Raw genomic sequence first — 20257 nt, forward strand, 5'->3', positions numbered from 1 at the left:
AGTCCTGTGCTCATTGGGGCCCAGCTCCTTTTCAAAAGCCAGTATATTCCTGGAAACCTCGTTGCTTCTCAGCTGCGTCCCTTTCTCCTTCCAGTCCCTCCAGCACTTTGCTCCGTGTCTAAGACGCTGTCTTGGTCTCGGTGCGGTTGTCACAGGCGGGTGAAGGTGCACTTCTAGGAGCCAGGTACTGGGCCACATCCAGCCTTGCCTCTTGAGGCACCGGTGTGGTCCCCGGGCCCTGGCCCAGGAGCCTCTGTAAACGTGGGTGGAACGAATGGAAGTTGAGCTCCAGTAAGAAGCTGACTTGAGGGTTGATTGATTGGATGGGATGGCAGACTGCCAGTCAAGGCTTGGGCAGAAGCTGAGGCACTCTGCCTGTCCCTAGAGAGGTCTAATAGCATTGCGTCTATATCTGGAAACAGCTGGGTTTTGAAAAACACCCTTGTGGGCCCCCTCCCCTCACTTTGAGCGTCCCCCAAGGTGTAATTCGAGCCATCTGCTCTTTAGTTAACGTGCTGCCATCTTGTGTCAGGGGCCATGGTAAAAGGGCCCCTGGTGACTGACTGCTGAAGCACCACAGCCTGAGTCTTCACAGCAACGTGTCTGCTGCAGAAGTTCTTGTTAGTTCAGGCTGCTTTGAAAAAGTGAGTTCCCTAAAGAAGGAGAGAGAACACTTGGTTCTTTGTACAGAACAAGCCCCGTCAGGAACATTGACCTTGACCTGGCTGCCCATGTGTCGGGGGTAACAGAGAACTCAAGAGAGAGCCTGGAGCTCCAGCTCTCTTGCTGGCAGCGGCCTGGGAGACCTTGCATGCCATCCCACCCCGTCCTCACAAAGAGCTCTGAGGGGCAATGCTCTTTATGCCGTTTTATTACTGGGTCGCCACTTGCTCGGGCTCATGTGGCTAAATGGTTGAACGAGGATTTGAACCCAGCTCTTTCTGTTAAATCCTGTGGGAAGTTAGAAATTGGAGTACATTGCAGGGAAAGGCTGTGAGGAATTGGAGGAGGAGTATTTAGCCAGAAGAGGAGAAAAAGTGGAAGGATGTTCAAATATTTGAGTAGGTCTGACTGCTTTGGTCAGAGGCAGAGTGATGGTAGCAGAAAGGGCAGACTTAGACCTGGCTGGGTTGTCAGCCCCTTACGGTTAGAAATCCCATATCACCATCTCTGCGTTGCCACAGCACCAGGCATGGTACGCTGGGCATATCTGCTGGGTGCGCAGGAAGCCCTTTGGTTAAACAGATGTGGACAGAGGCGGCCTCCTCCTTTCCCGAAGCCAAGTTCTGGTGTTCTTGGTTCTGACCCCTCTACCTCCTCCAATGCTTGCCTGTAAAATGATTCGTCTCCACCTCCTACCCCCTATTCATTTTCTGTTGCTGCTTTAACAAGTTACACAAACTTAGTGTCCTAACACAAATTTACCATCTTCTTGTTCTTCAGTTCAGAAGTCTGAAATAGGCCTCATGGTGCTAAAGGCAAGGTGTCTTCAGGGCTCTGTACCTTTCTGTGGGGAGTCCATTTCCTTGTCCTTTCCAGCTTCCTTGGGGGCACCTGTATTCCTTGGCCATGGCCCTTGCCTTCCACCTTTAAAGGCAGCAACATCTGGCCAAGTCTTTCTCATGTCACCTCACTTTGACAGTGACTCTTCTGCTTCCTTCTTCCATTATTAAGCACTGTTCTGTTTGAATACATTGGGCCCATCCACATAATCCAGGATGATGGTCATCTGATTAGCAACCTTAACAATTCCTTGTCATGTTAACCTAACGTATTCACAGGGATTATTAGGACTCTGCATCTTTGGGGGACAAGCTTCTTCGCCCATAAAACCATACTCACAAAGCCCCTATCTTAAAAATACACCTGGAGGAAATTTCCTTCTCAAGCTACCATCTCATTCCTTTCCTGGTCTTCACAAAAATAGTCTGTGTGGTATACTCACTCCCTAGTTCCTTATTGTGTGTCTATTGGAACTTATCTCTAAAAAAGTCCTGGCACCTCCCAGTTGCTGAGTCCCTTGGCTGCTGCCTGCTCAGCTCTTCTGTAGTGTTTGGACTGTGGATTTTCCACTCGAGGGCCCCTTTCCCCCAGCATCTCCTCTTTCTTCTTACTCCTGTCCTGGAAGGCTTGGTCTCCAGTCAGTTTATCTTCCACTGATCATCTCATCCATTGCATGATTTAAACTCTGAGCCTGATGTTGAGGATTCCCAAATCCACAGCTCTTGCTCTGACCTCCTTTCTGAACTCCCAGGCTGAATTTCTTCGTGCCGCCTGGGTATTATATCCAGATGAAGGGCCCACAGGTAGGTGTTGTGTGTACCATATGCAGCACATTTAACTTGGCTAACTTGGCTTGTTACCACTCCCCCCTCATCCACAGGAGCCCTCTTAGTCTCTCTCACCTTGGAGACCCAGGCTGGAAATCCCCACCATCATTGGTTCCTTTATTCTCATGCCTTTACTTCCTGGTCTCTGCCACATCTCACATTTAGACCTGTTATCTAGGTGGTCTTCGTAGTAGGGGATGCAAGAAGATTACGGGGATGCAGGAATCAAATAATGGAACTTTATTTTTATCTTAATCCTTTTACAGTCTATTTTTGTTTTAAAGTGTTTTGTTTTAAAGTACATTAGTGTATGTAATTCATCAGTAAGTATACCTGTGTTGGGGTGCATATCCCTACATTTTTTATTTTCCTGGTAACACTGTCAAATAAATTTGGTATTTCCAGTTTGTTTTAGGCAAAGAACCCCTTCTTTAAGTGACCTCTTACTCATTTATTTTTATTTATTTATTTATTTATTTAATTTTTTTGTGTGTGATACGCGGGTCTCTCACTGTTGTGGACTCTCCCGGAGCACAGGCTCCGGACGCACAGGCTCAGCGGCCATGGCTCACGGGCTCAACCGCTCCGCGGCATGTGGGATCTTCCCGGACCGGGGCACGAACCCGTGTCCCCTGCATCGGCAGGCGGACTCTCAACCACTGCGCCACCAGGGAAGCCCCCTCTTACTCATTTAAAAAATGTAAATCAGGGCCTCCCTGGTGGCGCAGTGGTTGAGAGTCCGCCTGCCGATGCAGGGGATACGGGTTCGAGCCCCGGTCTGGGAGGATCCCATATGCTGCGGAGCGGCTGGGCCCGTGAGCCATGGCCGCTGGGCCTGCGCGTCCGGAGCCTGTGCTCCGCAACGGGAGAGGCCACAACAGTGAGAGGCCCACATACCGCAAAAAGAAAAAAAAAAAAAAAAAATGTAAATCAAAAGCAGGGCTGTTGTGGTTGGAACGGAGCCCCACCTGTTCACTCTGATGGAGGCTTTCTCAGGCCTCTCTTTTTTTTTGTTTTTGCGGTACATGGGCCTTTCACTGTTGTGGCCTCTTCCGCTGCGGAGCACAGGCTCCGGACGCGCAGGCCCAGCGGCCGTGGCTCTCGGGCCCAGCCATTCCACGGCATGTGGGATCCTCCCAGACCAGGGCACGAACCCGTGTCTCCTGTATCGGCAGGCGGACTCTCAACCACTGCGCCAACAGGGAAGCCCTCTCAGGCCTCTTGATGTACATTTTGGAAACTGCTGCTTTAGACTGTCAGTGTAGTTCAGGGCTGATTAAAGTCTGTGCTTGTGTTAGCCTTTCGTGGACTTCAGTGGTAGGAGATCCCTACCATCCCCACTCCTCCACCACATGGCACGCTGCCATGAGCATCATCACTCACGTAAGCAGGGAGCACATCCTAGTGGTACCATCTCTTCACACCTTCCTTCCCCGGCCAGACCTTCCGACTCAGTAGAGTCTCCGTAAATATTTGTTAAATGAATAGGCAAATAGACCCTCAATTTATGTTTAGAAGAGCAGGCTCTGTACTACCTGCACGTGACTTGCTCAGCATTTGGTTTTTCTTGACATTCCAAGTGTGGGCCTTAAGCCCTGGGGTTCTGTGTAGTTGCACGTGGAGTCTGCAGGCCCAGTGTCCCTTCTCCAAGGTGGCACTGCAGTGCTGACACTTCTCTGCAGCACTCGAAGGCATTGGTTTTGGTCACGGTTGCAAAGTGGCCCTCTTCCAGGCCTCATTTCTTTGCTCAATGGGTTTTGCTGTAACCCGTGTCTCCTAATATCAGTATAACCAAGTGTTAAGTATGTTGATTAGAAGGAAGCTCTGATGTGGTATTACTGGTTCAGTCCTGTACACCTTAAACCTAATTACATTTGCTCTGACATTATGCAAATGCAGCATTAAATCAACCTTTCTTTCTGCAGCTGGGCCAGAGTTTCAGAGGCGCTCTCTGTCCTGGCTGATGTTCTCCCCTGGAGAAGAGGATCAAAGAGTACCAGCTAGAGCTGAGGTCTTGACAGTGCATGAGGAGAAGCGGCCTGCTTTCTTTTTAATGGGTCTGCAACCCCTCACCCCTTTGAATGAGGGGTGCTCTGGCCTTTCAAACCTGTTTGGCCCAGCTGCCTGGTACTTTGTAACAGGTGCTACTGGCCTCCTGGTCCAAGGAAAGGGGCCTCTGGGGCTCTCAGACGTGGACACATGTCAGTGAGCTGAAGGAAGGGGCTCTTCTTTAGAGCTGGAGTAGGTTTATTTTTGGTACAGTTGTTTCAGCCTGCTTCTGAGAAGGCCAGGACCCACACTGACTAGGCACAAACTTTGCCCTAAACGGTTTACATAATCCTGGCTTACACTGGTTTGCATGACACTTGTCGTTTTGGCTTTTTCTAAGTCAGGTGTTTTCCATGTTGGGTTTTACATTTCTCTGTGTCTCTCTGCCCCGCTCTTTCCCTTGGTTTTTATTGTAAGACTAACTTCTGCTGTATCCCGAAGTGGAGGCAAGACCAACTTGATTCCTTCTTGTGGTTTGTCCAGGTTGCGGATGAATACATGTTTTCTCTGGAGGAGAGTAAGAAGTCCAAGGGCCGTCGTCAGCCCTTAAGCAAGCTCCCCCGCCACCACCCGCTCGTGTTGCAGGATTGCGTCAGCGATGATGGTAAGTGTTGTTTTCACTCTTCACCAGAGGAAAGCCTCTCTCACTGCATCAGGACCTCCTCCGACAGGACCTCAGGGGACCAAGCTGAGGGCCAGGGGTGGGCCTGCGGCTTAGCTCTTCTCCCAGATACTCCATAAAGGGGGTAGGATTTCAGGATATGGGATTTATAATCAGATTTCATTATACGTTTGAGTGTCTTGGAATGTGCCTAATACGGGATAATTGGATGCAAGTTCTTCCCTCTCTTAGGAGGTCCAAGGCTGATTTTTCAGAATAGCAGGTTCTGTCACTGATGCCAAGCCCTGTGCTGAATGTGTGGCAACAAAGATAACTGAGATGTGTCCATGCCCTCAAGAAGCTCACAGGGTAATGCACTGATCTAAAGGGAGGAGATGTTAATCCAGGCAGACGGGACAGTGCCAGTAACCATGGCAAAGACAAGCAGGAAGGTATACTCAGAGGACCCAGCTTGCTGCGGCTGGCTTTACAGGGCCGGGCCAGGGTGAGATGGGCAGAGGAGGAGGAGTGAGGTGGTTGTGAGCCAGAAGACTTTGCCCACAGGCGTTCCGAGCCCTGCAAGTGTTTTAAGCAGAGGGGTGATGCAGTTGGATTTGCATTAGAAAGATTGTTCCTGGACTTCCCTGGTGGTGCAGTGGTAAAGAATCCACCTGCCAATGCAGGGGACACGGGTTCGAGCCCTGGTCTGGGAAGATCCCACATGCCGTGGAGCAGCTAAGCCTGTGTGCCACAACTACTGAGCCTGTGCTCTAGAGCACACGAGCCGCAACTACTGAAGCCTATGTGCCACAACTACTGAAGCCTGTGTGCCACAACTACTGAAGCCCATGCACCTAGAGCCCGTGCTCCACAACAAGAGAAGCCACCACAATGAGAAGCCCACGCACCCCAACGAAGAGTAGCCCCGGCTCACCGCAACTAGAGAAAACCCACGCACAGCAATGAAGACCCAACACAGCCAAAAATAAATAAAAAATAAGTAAATAAATTAAAAAGATTTTTACTAGGGATTGCATCTAAGAGCAGAGGGCTTTTGTCATGGCCTCTGTGAGATATGAGGGTCTGAACTAGGACGGTGGAAGTAGGGGTGGGGGAGGGGAAGTGGTGAACCTGTTGGGAGGATAAAGTCCACTGGATTGGCAACCTGACGTGGAGCTGTGAGGGTGGTAGGAAGAGGAAGCCTGAGCTGAGTGCCTCCCTGGGTTCTAGCGTTGCTTGGGGTGTGTGGAGGTGGTATTTGTTATCTCTATTAAATGCGGCTGCTCTGGGAGAGGGCACAGAGGCTGGGGTTAGGAAAACTGAGGAAGAGGAGCCTGTGAAGGAGACAGAGGGGAGTAGGCAGGGATGCAGAGGAGAACTGGAGCTCAGGGAGTAATTGCCATCAACGCAGTGTGGTCTCCTGTGCTGCCCGGAGCCCACAGACCCCGTAAGATCCACCAGTGACCAGGCCCCTTTTTACTGCTGCCTGATGCCCAGCCTCCTCCTACCCTGTCCTGTCCTTGCTTGCGCCCACGGAAAGCTCAGAGTCTCATCAGCCCTTCCTTTGCTCCACAAACCTCACGTTCCCTTTCTGATCTGATGTCGATGCCCATCTCTACTGTTCTCCTTGGTAGAAAGATCATGATAAGCTTGGTAGGGAAAGCCTCTTCAGACCTTGTAGCCAGAAGCAGGCAGACTTCCATGCATAGTCTTAGAAGCCCTCTGGGGTCTTCCTCCAGCCCCTGTGGGGGTCTCAGTTCCTCTGGGTCGCAGCAGCCTAGCTTCTTGATTTCTCCCCAATGCGCTAAAGCAATGTAGACTGTAGAAAACTGGGGAAGCAGAAAAAGTTACAAAGAGGACAGCAAGATTACCCCACAGAGATGACTACTGTGAACACTTTAATGTGTTAATCTTCCTGACTGTCCTCATCAGATGTTAAATTATGTCCATGCATGTCTTTTTATAATAACGTGAGATCATAATATACCTCCCTCAAACTTTTTATGATTAAAAAATTTCAAACGTGGAAAAGTTGAAACAATAAGATTACGGTGTGTCGCTACCAGTATTCAACAGCTGTTGCCATTTTGCCATAATCACTTGTCTCTCCCTGTGCATTGCTTATGTACGAACAAGTACACGCATATTTGCTGTATCGTTTGAAAGTCAGCTGTAGGCGTCAAGTCACTTCACTTAAAGTGCACCGATAGGCATCTCCTAAGGAGGATTGTCTCCTATATAAAATCCACTGTCATTACACCTCGGAAAGTAAGCAGTAACTTCGTAATGTCCTCTGATTCTCAGTCCATATTCATCTTTCCCTGCTCATTCTAAAAATGTGTTTTTATAGCTTTTTCCCTTTAAACCAGTACGAACCAAACTAGGGTCACGCACTGCATTTGGAAGTTTCTTTAGTCTCTTTTAGTCTCACACACCCATCTCTCCACTGAAAACATTTTTTCTCAGTTGAGGCATAACATATTCAGTGAAGTACATATGCCTTAACTGTGTAGCTCGATGAAGTTTTATCTATGTAAACTGTAAAAATTTTTTTTTTTTTCTTTTTGCGTTACACGGGCCTCTCACTGTTGCGGCCTCTCCCGTTGCGGAGCACAAGTTCCAGACGCGCAGGCTCAGCGGCCATGGCTCACGGGCCCAGCTGCTCCGCGGCATGTGGGATCTTCCCGGACCGGGGCACGAACCTGTGTCCCCTGCATCGGCAGGCGGACTCTCAACCACTGCGCCACCAGGGAAGCCCAATGTAAACTGTAAATTTTTGATTCCTACAGTTTTCATTTAGCATAGTGAACATTTTCATCATTCGTTCAGTATTCACACGTAGAACGATTCTTGGCCACTTTTGGTTTTATAAGCGGAGCAGACGTCAGTGTGGTAGTTTTTCTGTTGTGATTGTGAGCAGTCCGTTTCTGTTTCTTCCCTCCTGCCTCGATCACTCTTGTTCTGGCCAGGATGCAGAAAACATCTGTGCTTGAATTTTGGCACCATGGCTCCTGGCTAGGCCTGATTGACGGGGCTTACAGGGGTTGATTTTAATTGTCTGCATTGGCCTAAATACGCTATGGTACCCTTCACCGAGGTCACATACACTGGCAGCTGCCAGATCCCTTTGGATTAAACATGACTGAAGGTAGAGGAGATAACTGTTTATTTGCACTGAGCTTGGGTTGCAAGGAGTAAACACATAAATGGGTATCTTCCATAGGTATGTTCCAGAGCCTTCCTTGGGCTACTCAGCATAGGACTCCAGGGTCTCTTGGAAAGTACGCCTGTCTGGGAAGGAGTGAGCAGGTCATTGGAGGGGCTGTAGCCATGGATTGCAGGGCTCCCCACAGCATCATCCAAGTATTGAAGGAGTCTTTTGCAGATCGCCTCTGCCCTTTGCCTTTGTCACCCATAGGATCTTGGGTTAGTCCAGACCTGGGACCAGAAGCCTGGGCTGAGCTCGTCGGCTCTCCGGGCAGAGCCATAGATGTGCAGGGCTGGTGCTGACTGACTCACGCCCCTCCTTCCTCTAGATGTATCAGAACAGGGGACCCCTGAGGAGGAGGCTGAGGAGACGGAGGCCTGGGCCAAGCCCCTGAGCCAGCTGTGGCAGAACCGACCTCCAAACTTTGAGGCCGAAAAGGAATTCAACGAAGCCATGGCCCAGCAGGCCCCTCACTGCGCCGTCTGCATGATCTTTCAGACTTATCATCAGGTAAGCCCCCCACGTCCCCTCTGTTTACTCGGGACCGGCGCTCAGAGGAAAGCTAGGTTTAATGGTGGGGACATAGCTTGGGAAAGGCATGTTTCCCTAGTGTCTTCTGTCCCATCCATGTGTTGGAAAGGCTTCACCAGGCAGATAGCCATGCAGCAATGCGGGTGTTCACTTGAGAATGCTTTGGGGAAGAGCTGAGGGTGTGGCTTAGGCTCTGGGGGATTCCCTGCTGCCCTTGGCACTCACACTGTTGGCTGAGGAATCTGCTCTTTTGTTATTCTAGTCAGCGACGATTCCTTCCAGGTGCTTTGTTGACCTTGCCAGTCGGTCTGGAGGGCAGGGGATTTCTTTAAATCGTTCTGAACGTCAGGTGAAGAGCCAGATCCTCCAGCGTTGTCTCTTCTTCCCTTTCCCATTGCCACCGCGGATGTTGGCAGTAGTGGAAGGGAATTCGGGAGGTGTGGGAGCAGAGGGCCTGCAGGAGGGAGGGGGATGGGAAAGCACCCTGGCTGAGCTTAGCCGTGCCCCTCCCACTCCTGGGGCATTTGATGGCTCCACCGTCATGGGTCTCTTTGGGTCCAGCTCTAGGAGGCCAGGAAGACACCCACAAATTGCATGTGCCAGATGACCAGGTCAGTCTCAGCTGGGACCTACACAGGGTGGCATGTAGAGAACCAGTCCCCTGATGGTCGTTAGAGTAGCATGGCTGCCACTGAGCCTGGCAGGGCCCCAGGTTCATGTTTGCCAAAGAATGAAACTTCAGACCAGAGTACTTTTTTTTTTTTTTTTTTTTGCGGTACACAGGCCTCTCACTGTTGTGACCTCTCCCGTTGCGGAGCACAGGCTCCGGACGCGCAGGCTCAGCAGCCATGGCTCACGGGCCCAGCCGCTCCGCGGCATGTGGGATCTTCCCGGACCGGGGCACGAACCCGTGTCCCCTGCATCGGCAGGCAGACTCTCAACCACTGTGCCACCAGAGAAGCCCCCCAGACCAGAGTACTTTTGAGTTAGTAACTCATTCCTTCTTTCCGTTGACCAAAAGCAAACCCAAAAGATCTCAATGTGCCCTTGCCTGTGAGGGAAGCAGGCAGATGGCCAGGCTGTACTGCCAGTAGATCTGCTGAGAGGGGCTCAGAGTTTCATGAATGGCGTAGGCTTGGGGAGGTGACATGTTTCTGGGCCCTGTCCTTGGAACGGGGGTGATGGTGCCATCCAGCGGCAGAAGCGGCAGATTCTTGCAGTCAGGCTGTTTTCCAAGGGAAGTACATGGACATAATGTTCTTCCCGAAGGGCCCTAAGCCAGGAGCGGCTCTCGGGGCTCCAGCCACGTGACAGTGCTGCGGCTCAGGTGACTGCTGACATGGGCCCCGAGAGGAAATCAGCTGGCCCACGGAAGCACCTGCTCTGGGTCCTCTCCCTGCGTGGGGCCCCCAGGCCGTGCATCGCAGAGGGGAGCCGCCAGGAGCAGCAGCCTCACTAGCCTCTCAGTGCATTTTATTACCACTTGGTTTGGGAAGATTGAAATCCCAGTTGCCTCTTACCTCGCTTCCTTTTCTCACTTGTCCCCGGGGGCCTTTGTTTGATGCTGCTGTGAGAAACTGAATTGGAGTCATTGGAGGTAACTTCAGTTAGCGGCTCTGGGATAATGGCTGTGCACCCGGGAGCCTAGCGGGTGCCCTGTCAGGAAGAGAGCAGCTTCCTGCTGACGGGGCAGGTGGAGAGCTGAGGACACGGGGCTGTTCACTGAGGTGTGCACTTGCTCCCTCCTTAGGTGGAGTTTGGAATCCTTAGTCAGAACTGTGGCAGTGCTCCAGATTTAGTGCCCCAGAAGCAGAGGACCAAGCCATTGATTCCAGAAATGTGCTTCACCTCGACTGGGTGTAGCACGGACATCAACCTGTCCACCCCTTACCTAGAGGAGGACGGCACCAGCATCCTAGTGTCCTGCAAGAAGTGCAGCGTCCGGGTCCATGCCAGTGAGTGCCTCACTTCTTCTCTGCGTCCGGTCCTAGGGGCGGGGGCGTCTGACTGGAAGTCCTGCCCTCTCTTGGCCTCCCTGCGACCTCCTAGTGACCTCGCCAGCTCCCCAGTGCAGATTGCTTATGTGTCTGTTCTTGGAGTTTGGTGCTGATTGAGTCTGAGTTTCCTGTGACTCTGGGCTCCGTGCTTGTACTGTCTACCCTGGGCTGTCCCCTTGATTGTGGATACCAGGAGGGGATTAATCTCTGCTGCTCACTAGGTGTGGGTAGCAGTGAATCTAGTTTCTGACTTTGAGACTGTGGGCCATACTCTATGGCTGACCCGTGGGGGTCTTGATGCCACAATTCAGGGGTTTCTGTAAGATTTGGTGGTAGCTTTGGGGAGTAGTGTTTGGAAAAGAGCTGCAGGTCTGCCTTCTGACTCTGGCCTCTGGGTTCAATTTGCTGCCCTCGGTGTCCCTGTTAGGTTGCTACGGGGTCCCCCCTGCAAAGGCTTCTGAAGACTGGATGTGTTCTCGGTGTTCGGCCAACGCCCTGGAAGAGGTGAGCGCATCCAGGCTGTTGCTGTCTCCCTGCGAGACAAGTTCGCTCAGGACCGGACTGTTTCACGCGGACCCTATGTCCCAGGGGTCTGTGCAGTGCCTGGTACACAGGGATGTCAGCGAGCATTGTTGGAGTAAATCCCCACGACAGTGAGAGTGTTTGCTGCCCACCTGTGGCAGGGCACGATGGAGTCTGGAAGCTGTGTTTGCTTCATTGTGTCAGGACCAAGTAGAGGTTTTCCTGTGGATGGACCACAACCTCCTGTAAAGAGTTGAGCCATCCGGTTGGAGCATCAGAATGGGACTCAGCTGGTTCATTTGGTGGCTTTCTCTTTATTCCTCCCCTCTCTCTGGAACCTGGCAGTACCCACGTAGGAGGCAGTCAGAGCCCTGTAATGCCCCCCAGCTTGAGCAGGGCATCACTCATGACTTTGCTTACGTTGTTGTTAACAGTACTAGCGAAGCCGATTATGTTAAGTCGGGAGAATAATTGGTGCACTTCAGCCCCGAGTGGCCTCTTCCTGCAGGGTAGTCCTGGTTACAAGGGCTGTGCAGGCGAGGCCTGGCATGCTGTGGGCTGCTTTCTCACGGGGAGGCTGCCGTGGCCCGAAGGAAGGGGCGGGGAGAGCAGATGGGCCGTTAATGACTCGGTGGGTGAGCACTCTTCCTCCCCGTCTTCTTGGCAGGACTGCTGCTTGTGCTCATTACGAGGGGGAGCCCTGCAGAGGGCCAACGACGACAGGTGAGTTCTCTGCGCTCTGAAGCCGAGTGCAGGCACGTCGCCAGGGCAGTGGCTGTCATCAGTATGACCGATGAGGACTTGGGAAGCACATTGTTTGGGGCTGAAATAGCATCTCCAAGACTAATTTTAAGGATGGGAAGCTGAGCACTCCCAGAACTTTCCAACCCGAGCTTCCCCTCTGAGGCAGCCTTGTAAGTAACGTCCTCCTTTTGGAGGAGCTGAGATGGACTCGTGAGGGTACGAAGACCCTGTGAAGATGACGCGGGGGCTTCGTGGCGGAAGTGGGGACAGTTACCTTGTTACACCTGGGGCTGGTGCAGAGGTGGCCACGGCTGTGAGCTAGTGAGCCCTTCCTGCAGGCGGACTCCCTGGCTGTTTGAAATGAGGGCGACTGTCCTTAAGAAGGACAGTGGGACATTGAGGAGAGCCCAGCCATGCCTACCCACTACTCAGTCAATTCTACAGAGCGTTCTGGGTACTCAGCCCAGAGCTGGGCTTCTTGGCCGTCCGGCAGCTCGCTTTCACTGAGCTGAATTTTTGTGCTTGGTCATGGCTCAGTGGTTCAGAGGTAGAAATAAACGTAAGGCGAATGAGGTTTTCGCCCCAAAGACCGGCTGCTTAGGGGAGACTACTCCCAGGTCTATGGGGAACCAGCAGGGAAGACCCTGCTTCCAGCTAAAATCCTGTGGGAACTTGAAGTACACATACCACCCGGCGTCCTGCCTCACAGGAATCCCCTTCATGCTGTTCCAGATAGATGGCTGCACTGCTTGCCGCTTCCACCCCTCTAAAGGCACTTGCTGCCGTGACTTGAGGTCACTGTGTTCCTCAGCAAGATAGTGCTGTTAAAGTTCTTCCTTTTTTGCAATGGAAAGGGCTCTGCTTGCACCTCCCACCTTTACCTCATGATCCTTGGTCTGCCCTCCAGGGCCATGCAAAACAAATCTGTTCCCACTCACACACTGCAGGTGGCTTCCATGCAGCCCCGACGCTGTCTGTCGTAGGTTTTCACGTGGCTTGATCCTGAGAGTTTTCACCATCTTAGTTAATCTCATCTTGGTGCGTGTCAGTTTCCCCAAATGCCCAGAACTTACTTTAATAATTCTCTAAGGGTGTCCGTTGAACAGACCTCTCAGTAAGTGGGGCTAGGGCCAGACCTTAAAGAGTGAGTCTGAGGTGGAGGAAGGGGGCAGAAGGGAGAGGTCAGTCACTTCAGCCCCGGGAAAGGTCTGGCCAAAGGCCTGGAAGGGGAGGGCTGGGCTTACCGGCACATTGGGGCGCAGCTGGAGATATTTTGAGGAAGTGCCCAGTCCCTTGGTAAAAGAGGTGTGTATGGGGCTCTCTAATTTATTCTCACTCCCTGGAACCTGCCACACGCAATTAGCTGTGGCTGCTCCTGTTGCAACAGGCGGTGAGTGAGTGTCAGAAGTGTGACCCTGCGCTGACCCGGGACGTTGTGGTGGGGACCTTCTTCCGCTTCCTCAGCGTGGAGACGCTTCTGGTCTTACCTCACTGGGTCCCAGGAACTTGCTGGGAAGTCCAGTGGTCACACTGGGTAAGGGAGGAAACACTATAGACAGGCCCATGTTAGAAGAGAAGGCCACAGGGCCTTGTAGCTGGAGGGGGACTGAGGTGGCCTTTGCCTTTTGGCAGGTGGGTCCATGTCTCATGTGCGGTGGCGATTCTGGAAGCGAGATTTGTCAACATTGCAGAAAGAAGTCCAGTGGATGTGAGCAAAATTCCCCTGCCCCGCTTCAAACTGGTAAGCAGAAAGAGATGGGCTTGTGATGCTACATCCTTTCCCTGTTTCCGAGTCTCTGGATAGAGGGGAACATAGCGTTTAGGAGGGCATCGCCTGGTTGGCCCAGTGGCCATCCTTTACCCCTCAGTTTCGGTCATGGTTTACGATTCTCCCCCTCTGGTTAAAACTACTTAGTGAGGATGCCTGTGACTGGACACGAGATTAACAGAGGGTGTGTGTACCCTCGTGTTTTGGGAAGGGGGTGGGCTCTTGCTCATAGGGCTCTGTGCATTTGGGTGCGGGTACAGTAGAGGAGACCATCCTAGTTCCCGGAATCACTGGCCTGCTTCTCCTGTGTTGTAGAAATGTGTCTTCTGTAAGAAACGGAGGAAAAGAACTGCTGGCTGCTGTGTGCAGTGTTCTCATGGCCGTTGCCCAACTGCCTTCCACGTGAGCTGTGCTCAGGCTGCAGGAGTGATGATGCAGCCAGATGACTGGCCTTTTGTTGTCTTTATTACCTGCTTTCGGCACAAGATCCCTAATTTGGAGGTGAGGAGGGCGCCATTCTAGAGTCCTCTCGACGGTTTCCAGGATCATTTTCTCTGCAGGCTCTCCATTTATTGTGTCAGCAAGTATTTCATCAAGCGCTGTGCTTCTTGGAGACTGCTAACGAGTGTGGGATTAGATGGCCCCTGTCCATCCTCTACTTCCTGCTTTGTGCTTCCTAATCCAGTGGAACCAACTGCTTGTGGTTGATTCCTTGTTTGCCTCTCCTGGATAAACTCCTTGAGGGTCCATGTCTTGTTAACCTGGGTGTCCCTATACTTAACACAGTTTCAGGGACATCGCAGAAGCTCTGTAAATGTTGTGAACTGATGGGAAGAAGAGTTAACCATTAACCCCCATACAGTAGTGATTTTTGCACTTCTCTGAACAGTGAAGCTTAAATGGGTCTTAAACAATATGTAGGAATTGTGAGCAGGAGGGCAGTCAAGTCTTCAGAAACAGAATGAGTGAGTCTCAGAAGAAGGAACGTGTGAGACTGGCTCTGGGAACGTGGCAGGGGATGGTACTAGAAAGGCAGGCAGTGCCAGAGGATTAAGGCCCTGGGCTGCCACACTTAGGGGTTCGATGTCTCTTCCACTAGGTAAGGGGAACTTTTCCAATATTATGATTTTGAGCTATATGTTTTCTTAACAGTTACTCTGGTGGTGGTTTGCAGAAAAGATTGAAGGAATAAGAATTTGAGGCCGGGAGACCAGTTAGCCTAGGCGAGAAGTGAGGTCTGAAATGGGAACACAGAGGGAGAGCTTTAGGGTCACAGCCGACGCTGGGATCCTACAGTGGGTAGAACTGACGGGGTTTGTTGGCTGCCATGGGGAGAGGATGGAGAAAGAGGAAGAGGAAGGGGTGAGGGAGTGTGAATTCAAGATGACTCAGGCCACACCCTTAAAGGTGGAAGGGATGCTAATATGGTATTAACTGCCATCAGGAACTGAGATGGGGCAGGGCTGTTTTGCAGGGGAAAGTGGAGGAGATAAAAATGAGAGAAAGACCGGTAGACTTTGAGGTCGCTGGAACATTCTGATTGAGGTACCAGGAGGCAGCTAGATTAGCTGGATTAAGATTTGGATATTATCAGCCTTTAACAGCATAATTAAACCTAATTCCCTTTAGAAACGGGACTCTGGAGATTCCTAGTATAAGGAGCAGATGGTGGAGCAGGAAGCAGCGAAAGCAGCTGAGAAGTAGAGAGATGTGGAGAGAAGGAGAGCCTGGCAGCCAGCAGAGGCTGAGGAGGGCCACGTGCTGTCGGGAAGACAGGGCTGGTGGCGTGATCACTGTGCACCCCAAACCGGGGGTTCCATGGGTAATCAGGTCAGAAGCCAGAGTGCCATCAGTGAATTACAGTCCAGTGGAGGAGATGCCGATGAAGTCTTGTCAACAGTGTGGTGAAAACAATCGTAAAAGGAAGGACACAGTAGAGCACCAGCCCAGAGGACAAACTGTCCTCCACCATGGAAAGGGCCTCATTGGCTGACTGGATTCCCCCCCCTTTTTTTTTTTTGCGATACGTGGGCCTCTCACTGTTGTGGCCTCTCCCGTTGCGGAGCACAGGCTCCGGACGCGCAGGCTCAGCGGCCATGGCTCACAGGCCCAGCCGCTCCAAGGCATGTGGGATCTTCCCGGACCGGGGCACGAACCCGTGTCCCCTGCATCGGCAGGCGGACCCCCAACCACTGCGCCACCAGGGAAGCCCTGGATTCCCTTTTTTCGTTAAAGATGTTCTACTGAGCACAAGAGGTGGGCGGAGGTGGGTTAGGAGCTTAGGAAGAGGGAAAAATAGTCGATATGGGAATGAGGAATAAAAGCTTGAGGTACCATTGAGTCCTGGCTGTGGTAAGGAGATAGGAGCTTTGTGTTGGAAGAGGATAGTGATTTGGTGATGATCATTAGCCCCCCATGCCCTCACATTGGCAGCTGTAGATGGCGGGTGCTATGAGGAAACGGGGTACTGTTGAGTATTTCTTTCACTGATTCATTCTTCACATACTTACTGGGCATCTGCTACAAGTCAGGCACAGTTTTAGGTGCTCGGAACATGCTGGTGAACAAGACAACAGTGCCTGCCCTCCTGCTGCATTTAGTGTAGTTGAAAGACACGTAGAAACAAGTAAACGTACAGTGTATCAAACGGGGAGAAGTGCCGGCATAAGAGTAAAGCTGGATATGGGAATGGAGGAGGAGAGGTAGTAAGGTTGTCCATAAGTGGACACTGGCTGTGAGGGAGCCAATGTGAAGATAACTGAGGAAGAGCCTTTCAGGTAGAGGGAACAGAGGCACAAAGACCCTGAGGTGGGAACACTCTTGGCACGCATGCTCAGAAGGGAGGCCAGCATGGCTGGAGCACAGAGCTTGGGCAGCTTGGGGAGGGGCGGTTGGACACAAGACCACCTGATGCTCTATGATTTCATCTGAATCAAGGACAAGTTCAGAATGAGAAGAAGGGTGATGTGAGGGCCCCAGAGATGGCAGAGCTGTGGAGCTGTGTATAGTATGTAGCTGAGGACATCCAGGGAACCTCAGTCTTTGTGCCCTGGCCCTGAGGGTAGAGCTGGTGCTGAGATCTGTGTGGAGCATTGTGTGGGGACCCTGGGCCTCAGATCACCTGTTGAGCCTCCACTTTGATGTATGTCTAAACTACGTGAATTAGTAGGTGCTGTTTGGTCAGCTCCTTGAAACAGTAGGGAAGTCACAAGAATCTGTTTTGGGAGTTTGTGGTGAGACAGGATGGTAAAGGACCAGTTGTGGACTGGGAATGAGGGAGGAGCTATGTTTATGGGGAAAATATGACACTAGGTTCTTCCATGCCCTGGCTGGGGTGTGGACATCTGGAAAGACCTATTTCAGCTCCCATCTCCTACTCCTTTTTACTTTTCCATTCTCACGCTTATCTTTCCCTGGTAAAGAGGAGCCAGCTGATCTTGGTCCCCATTTGCTAGGCCTGTCAGCTCCATGTGGGCATAACCCAAGCCTCTGTTTTTTCCAGCGTGCCAAGGGCGCCTTGCAGAGCATCACTGCAGGCCAGAAGGTCATTAGCAAGCACAAGAATGGGCGCTTCTACCAGTGTGAGGTGGTAAGGCTCACCACGGAGACCTTCTATGAAGTCAACTTTGATGACGGCTCCTTCAGCGACAATCTCTATCCCGAGGACATAGTGGTAATGTCTGCAAGGAGCTTCATGGGCATTTTGGGGTGGGGGGGTTTCTTGGTCTGACTGGCAGACTGGCTGTGGGCCTGCCTGCCTTTTCTATCCAGGCCCATGGTCCCATCATTCGGCCCCCAAACAGAAAGAAGTGTTTGTACTGGTCTTTCTGTACAAAGAATATCATGTGCCACTAGGGTACCCTGCTTCCTCTAGAAGCTTGTAGGAACTGGCGTTTTTTGCAGTTCTTTGAAACATACTTGTATTTTAGTGTAAACTACCCTTTGAAGGTGTTCTGGTGCAGTGGAAGAAGAGCCCAGGCTTTGGAATCAGACCAGTGTGCCAGTACCAGCTTCATTGCTTAGTAGCTGTGTGATTTTAGGAGAATTAGCCAATTATCTCTTTTCTGCCATGCCCTCTTAGTAGATTTATGGAATTTGCTTTTGGTTCTTTACAGTTGATGCCTTTGGGGGCTGAATAGAAACTGCTTGGAGATACCCCTGGCCTGCTTGTGTTATCAATACCTGAGACACTGGGGGCCCTGCCTGGACTCAATCCTAGGTTTCCTGGCTCTGGACTCAGCACTCAGTTCAGGTTTCCCCTGTCCATCGTTCGTCCGTCCGTCCATCCTCATCCCCACCCCCTACCCCCACCCCAACCTTTTCATGTTAGACCGAGCACCAGCCTAGTGGAATGAAGCCACTTCTTCCTTAAACAACAGGTATTTCCCACGTCTCTACCACGTTAGCAACTTAGTTGCTAAAAGTACATTCATTAGTTGTGAGGCAGGCTTCCATGTAGTGAAGATGGTATCAGTAGTGTTTGTGGCAGTAGACTAGCTATGCTTTATTAAGCTCTTCCAGTTTGCCAGACACTATGCTAAGTACTTTACTCGGGTATCTCGGTCACTTCTCATACCAACTCTGAGAAGTAGGTGGTATCTCTAACTTAGAGAACGCTGATCTCAGGACTCTTCTAGAAGTTACTGAGGACCCCAAAAGAGCTTGTATTTTTGTGGGTTATGTCTATCAATATTTGCTCATTAGAAATGAAAACTGAGGTGAATTGATTTGAAATAATCCATTTTTTAATGAGAACTTATTTTAAGTAAAACAAAAAATATTAGAAGAGTGCCACTCTTCTACAATTGTGCAAAGCTTTTTTACATCATATCTTCAGTTTGTTGCAATATATTGTTTTGATTAAAGTAAGTGAAGAAAACTCAGTCTCACACAGATATGCGATTGAAAAAGTGAGGAGTAAAATTTAGGTAGCCTTTCAGATGATTGTGGTTATTCTACTTTGATACTATACCAGGCCTCAACGAGTGGAGTTTCTTAAAAGTTAGCTGCAGTGTAGACTCTGAAGGCAGCTTGGTGAACATACCCTCTTACATTAACATTCTCTGGTCTGTCTAACACTGAGAATGGCTCTTTCACTCATGCATGATTTTGCGCCATCATCCATATTGGTGCAGTGGGCTATGTAGATCTTCCAGATGTTGTTAAATTTTATTAGACAATTCCAAAAAAATCATTTTCATTTGTAGCACTAAGCTCAGAAAAATCTTTACATTTTAGGGAGCTTCAAGCTCATGGTGGTGACACAACTTTTCTGAAATTGTAATTTGTGCTTGAAAGCTTAGGTTTTATCATTGGCAATATACTGTCAGTCCATTTTCCTCGAAGTGACAGGCTCACTTCATTCATTTTCAGGAAGATATCTGCCAGTACCTAAGTCTGAATAACCACAGTTTGTCTGTCAGTCATTTTTTTCAAATAAAGCTTGTGTTTCATGAAAAAAGCAGTTACTTCTTACAACTCAAACACTTACAGCATGCTTTTTCTCAAGACAACCATCATGCTTCAGCATGTAGCAGAAGTGTCTTTTGAGTACTTAACACATGTACTCAAAGATTGAGGTTTAACACAAAAATTTTTTCTGCTTCATCAAGGGACGTTGTTATATGAAACCAGGTTTTTTTCTTTTGCTCCTAAATCATGAGTACACAGTGGTTAAGAATGCAGTAACAAGTAGTAGAGCTTAGGGCCATTGCCTCAATTTGTGCTGAAGCGCCAGCAGTTGCACCCATGTTAGGTGTTACACCATCACTGGAAATGTCTGCGCAGCGAAAGAGGCTAATGTTTTAATATTATTGTGAAAACCATCGTGCTCTCACAAGTTCCCTGCAAGTGGCTCAGGAACCCCCGCTAAGGTCTGCAGACCATACTTTGAGAACTGCTGTTGTAGTAAAACTTAATATCTGAGAACTTAAGTGACTTATCAAAGATCACATATTTTTTTTTTTTTTTTTTTTTTTGCGGTATGCGGGCCTCTCACTGTTGTGGCCTCCCCCGTTGCGGAGCACAGGCTCCGGACGCGCAGGCTCCGGACGCGCAGGCTCAGCGGCCATGGCTCACGGGCCCAGCCGCTCCGCGGCATGTGGGATCCTCCCAGACCGGGGCACGAACCCGTATCCCCTGCATCGGCAGGCGGACTCTCAACCACTTGCGCCACCAGGGAGGCCCAAAGATCACATATTTGGCTAGTTAAAACTTCCATTTCAGATTCTTTTGGGGGCAGTACTTTCTACTTAGTTGTTGAATTCATACATGATACAGTTATGAGTACCTGTCAGTAATGAGTTGGCAGTACAGTATAGAGCATAGAGCCATTTCTATTCAGTAAGTGAATTGGTGTGTAGAACCTTCCTAACTCTTGTCATGTAGTGGAATTGCTAAGAGCAGTTGGAATAACAGCATTTTAGACTCTCTGCCCTGCTTCCGCTCCAATGTGTACTTTTTTGGGCCAAGTCCACAAGGACCTTCTCCCAGATGTACTCATCAGAC

General features: G+C 50.5%; 1 protein-coding gene across 2 annotated transcripts in view; it reads left to right on the plus strand.

Moving 5' to 3' along the window:
- Window positions 1-20257, plus strand: part of KDM4A (lysine demethylase 4A) — a 44059-nt gene that overhangs the window by 20705 nt on the left and 3097 nt on the right. For both annotated transcript variants that reach the window (XM_060089668.1, XM_060089669.1), the window contains exons 12-19: window positions 4863-4983; window positions 8517-8698; window positions 10470-10674; window positions 11144-11220; window positions 11906-11961; window positions 13615-13723; window positions 14066-14251; window positions 17253-17423. In XM_060089668.1, coding sequence (XP_059945651.1) covers window positions 4863-4983; window positions 8517-8698; window positions 10470-10674; window positions 11144-11220; window positions 11906-11961; window positions 13615-13723; window positions 14066-14251; window positions 17253-17423 — 1107 coding nt within the window. The remainder of the gene's footprint in view (window positions 1-4862; window positions 4984-8516; window positions 8699-10469; window positions 10675-11143; window positions 11221-11905; window positions 11962-13614; window positions 13724-14065; window positions 14252-17252; window positions 17424-20257) is intronic.

Source organism: Mesoplodon densirostris, chromosome 2 (assembly GCF_025265405.1).
Source record: "Mesoplodon densirostris isolate mMesDen1 chromosome 2, mMesDen1 primary haplotype, whole genome shotgun sequence".
Classification (NCBI taxonomy): domain Eukaryota; kingdom Metazoa; phylum Chordata; class Mammalia; order Artiodactyla; family Ziphiidae; genus Mesoplodon; species Mesoplodon densirostris.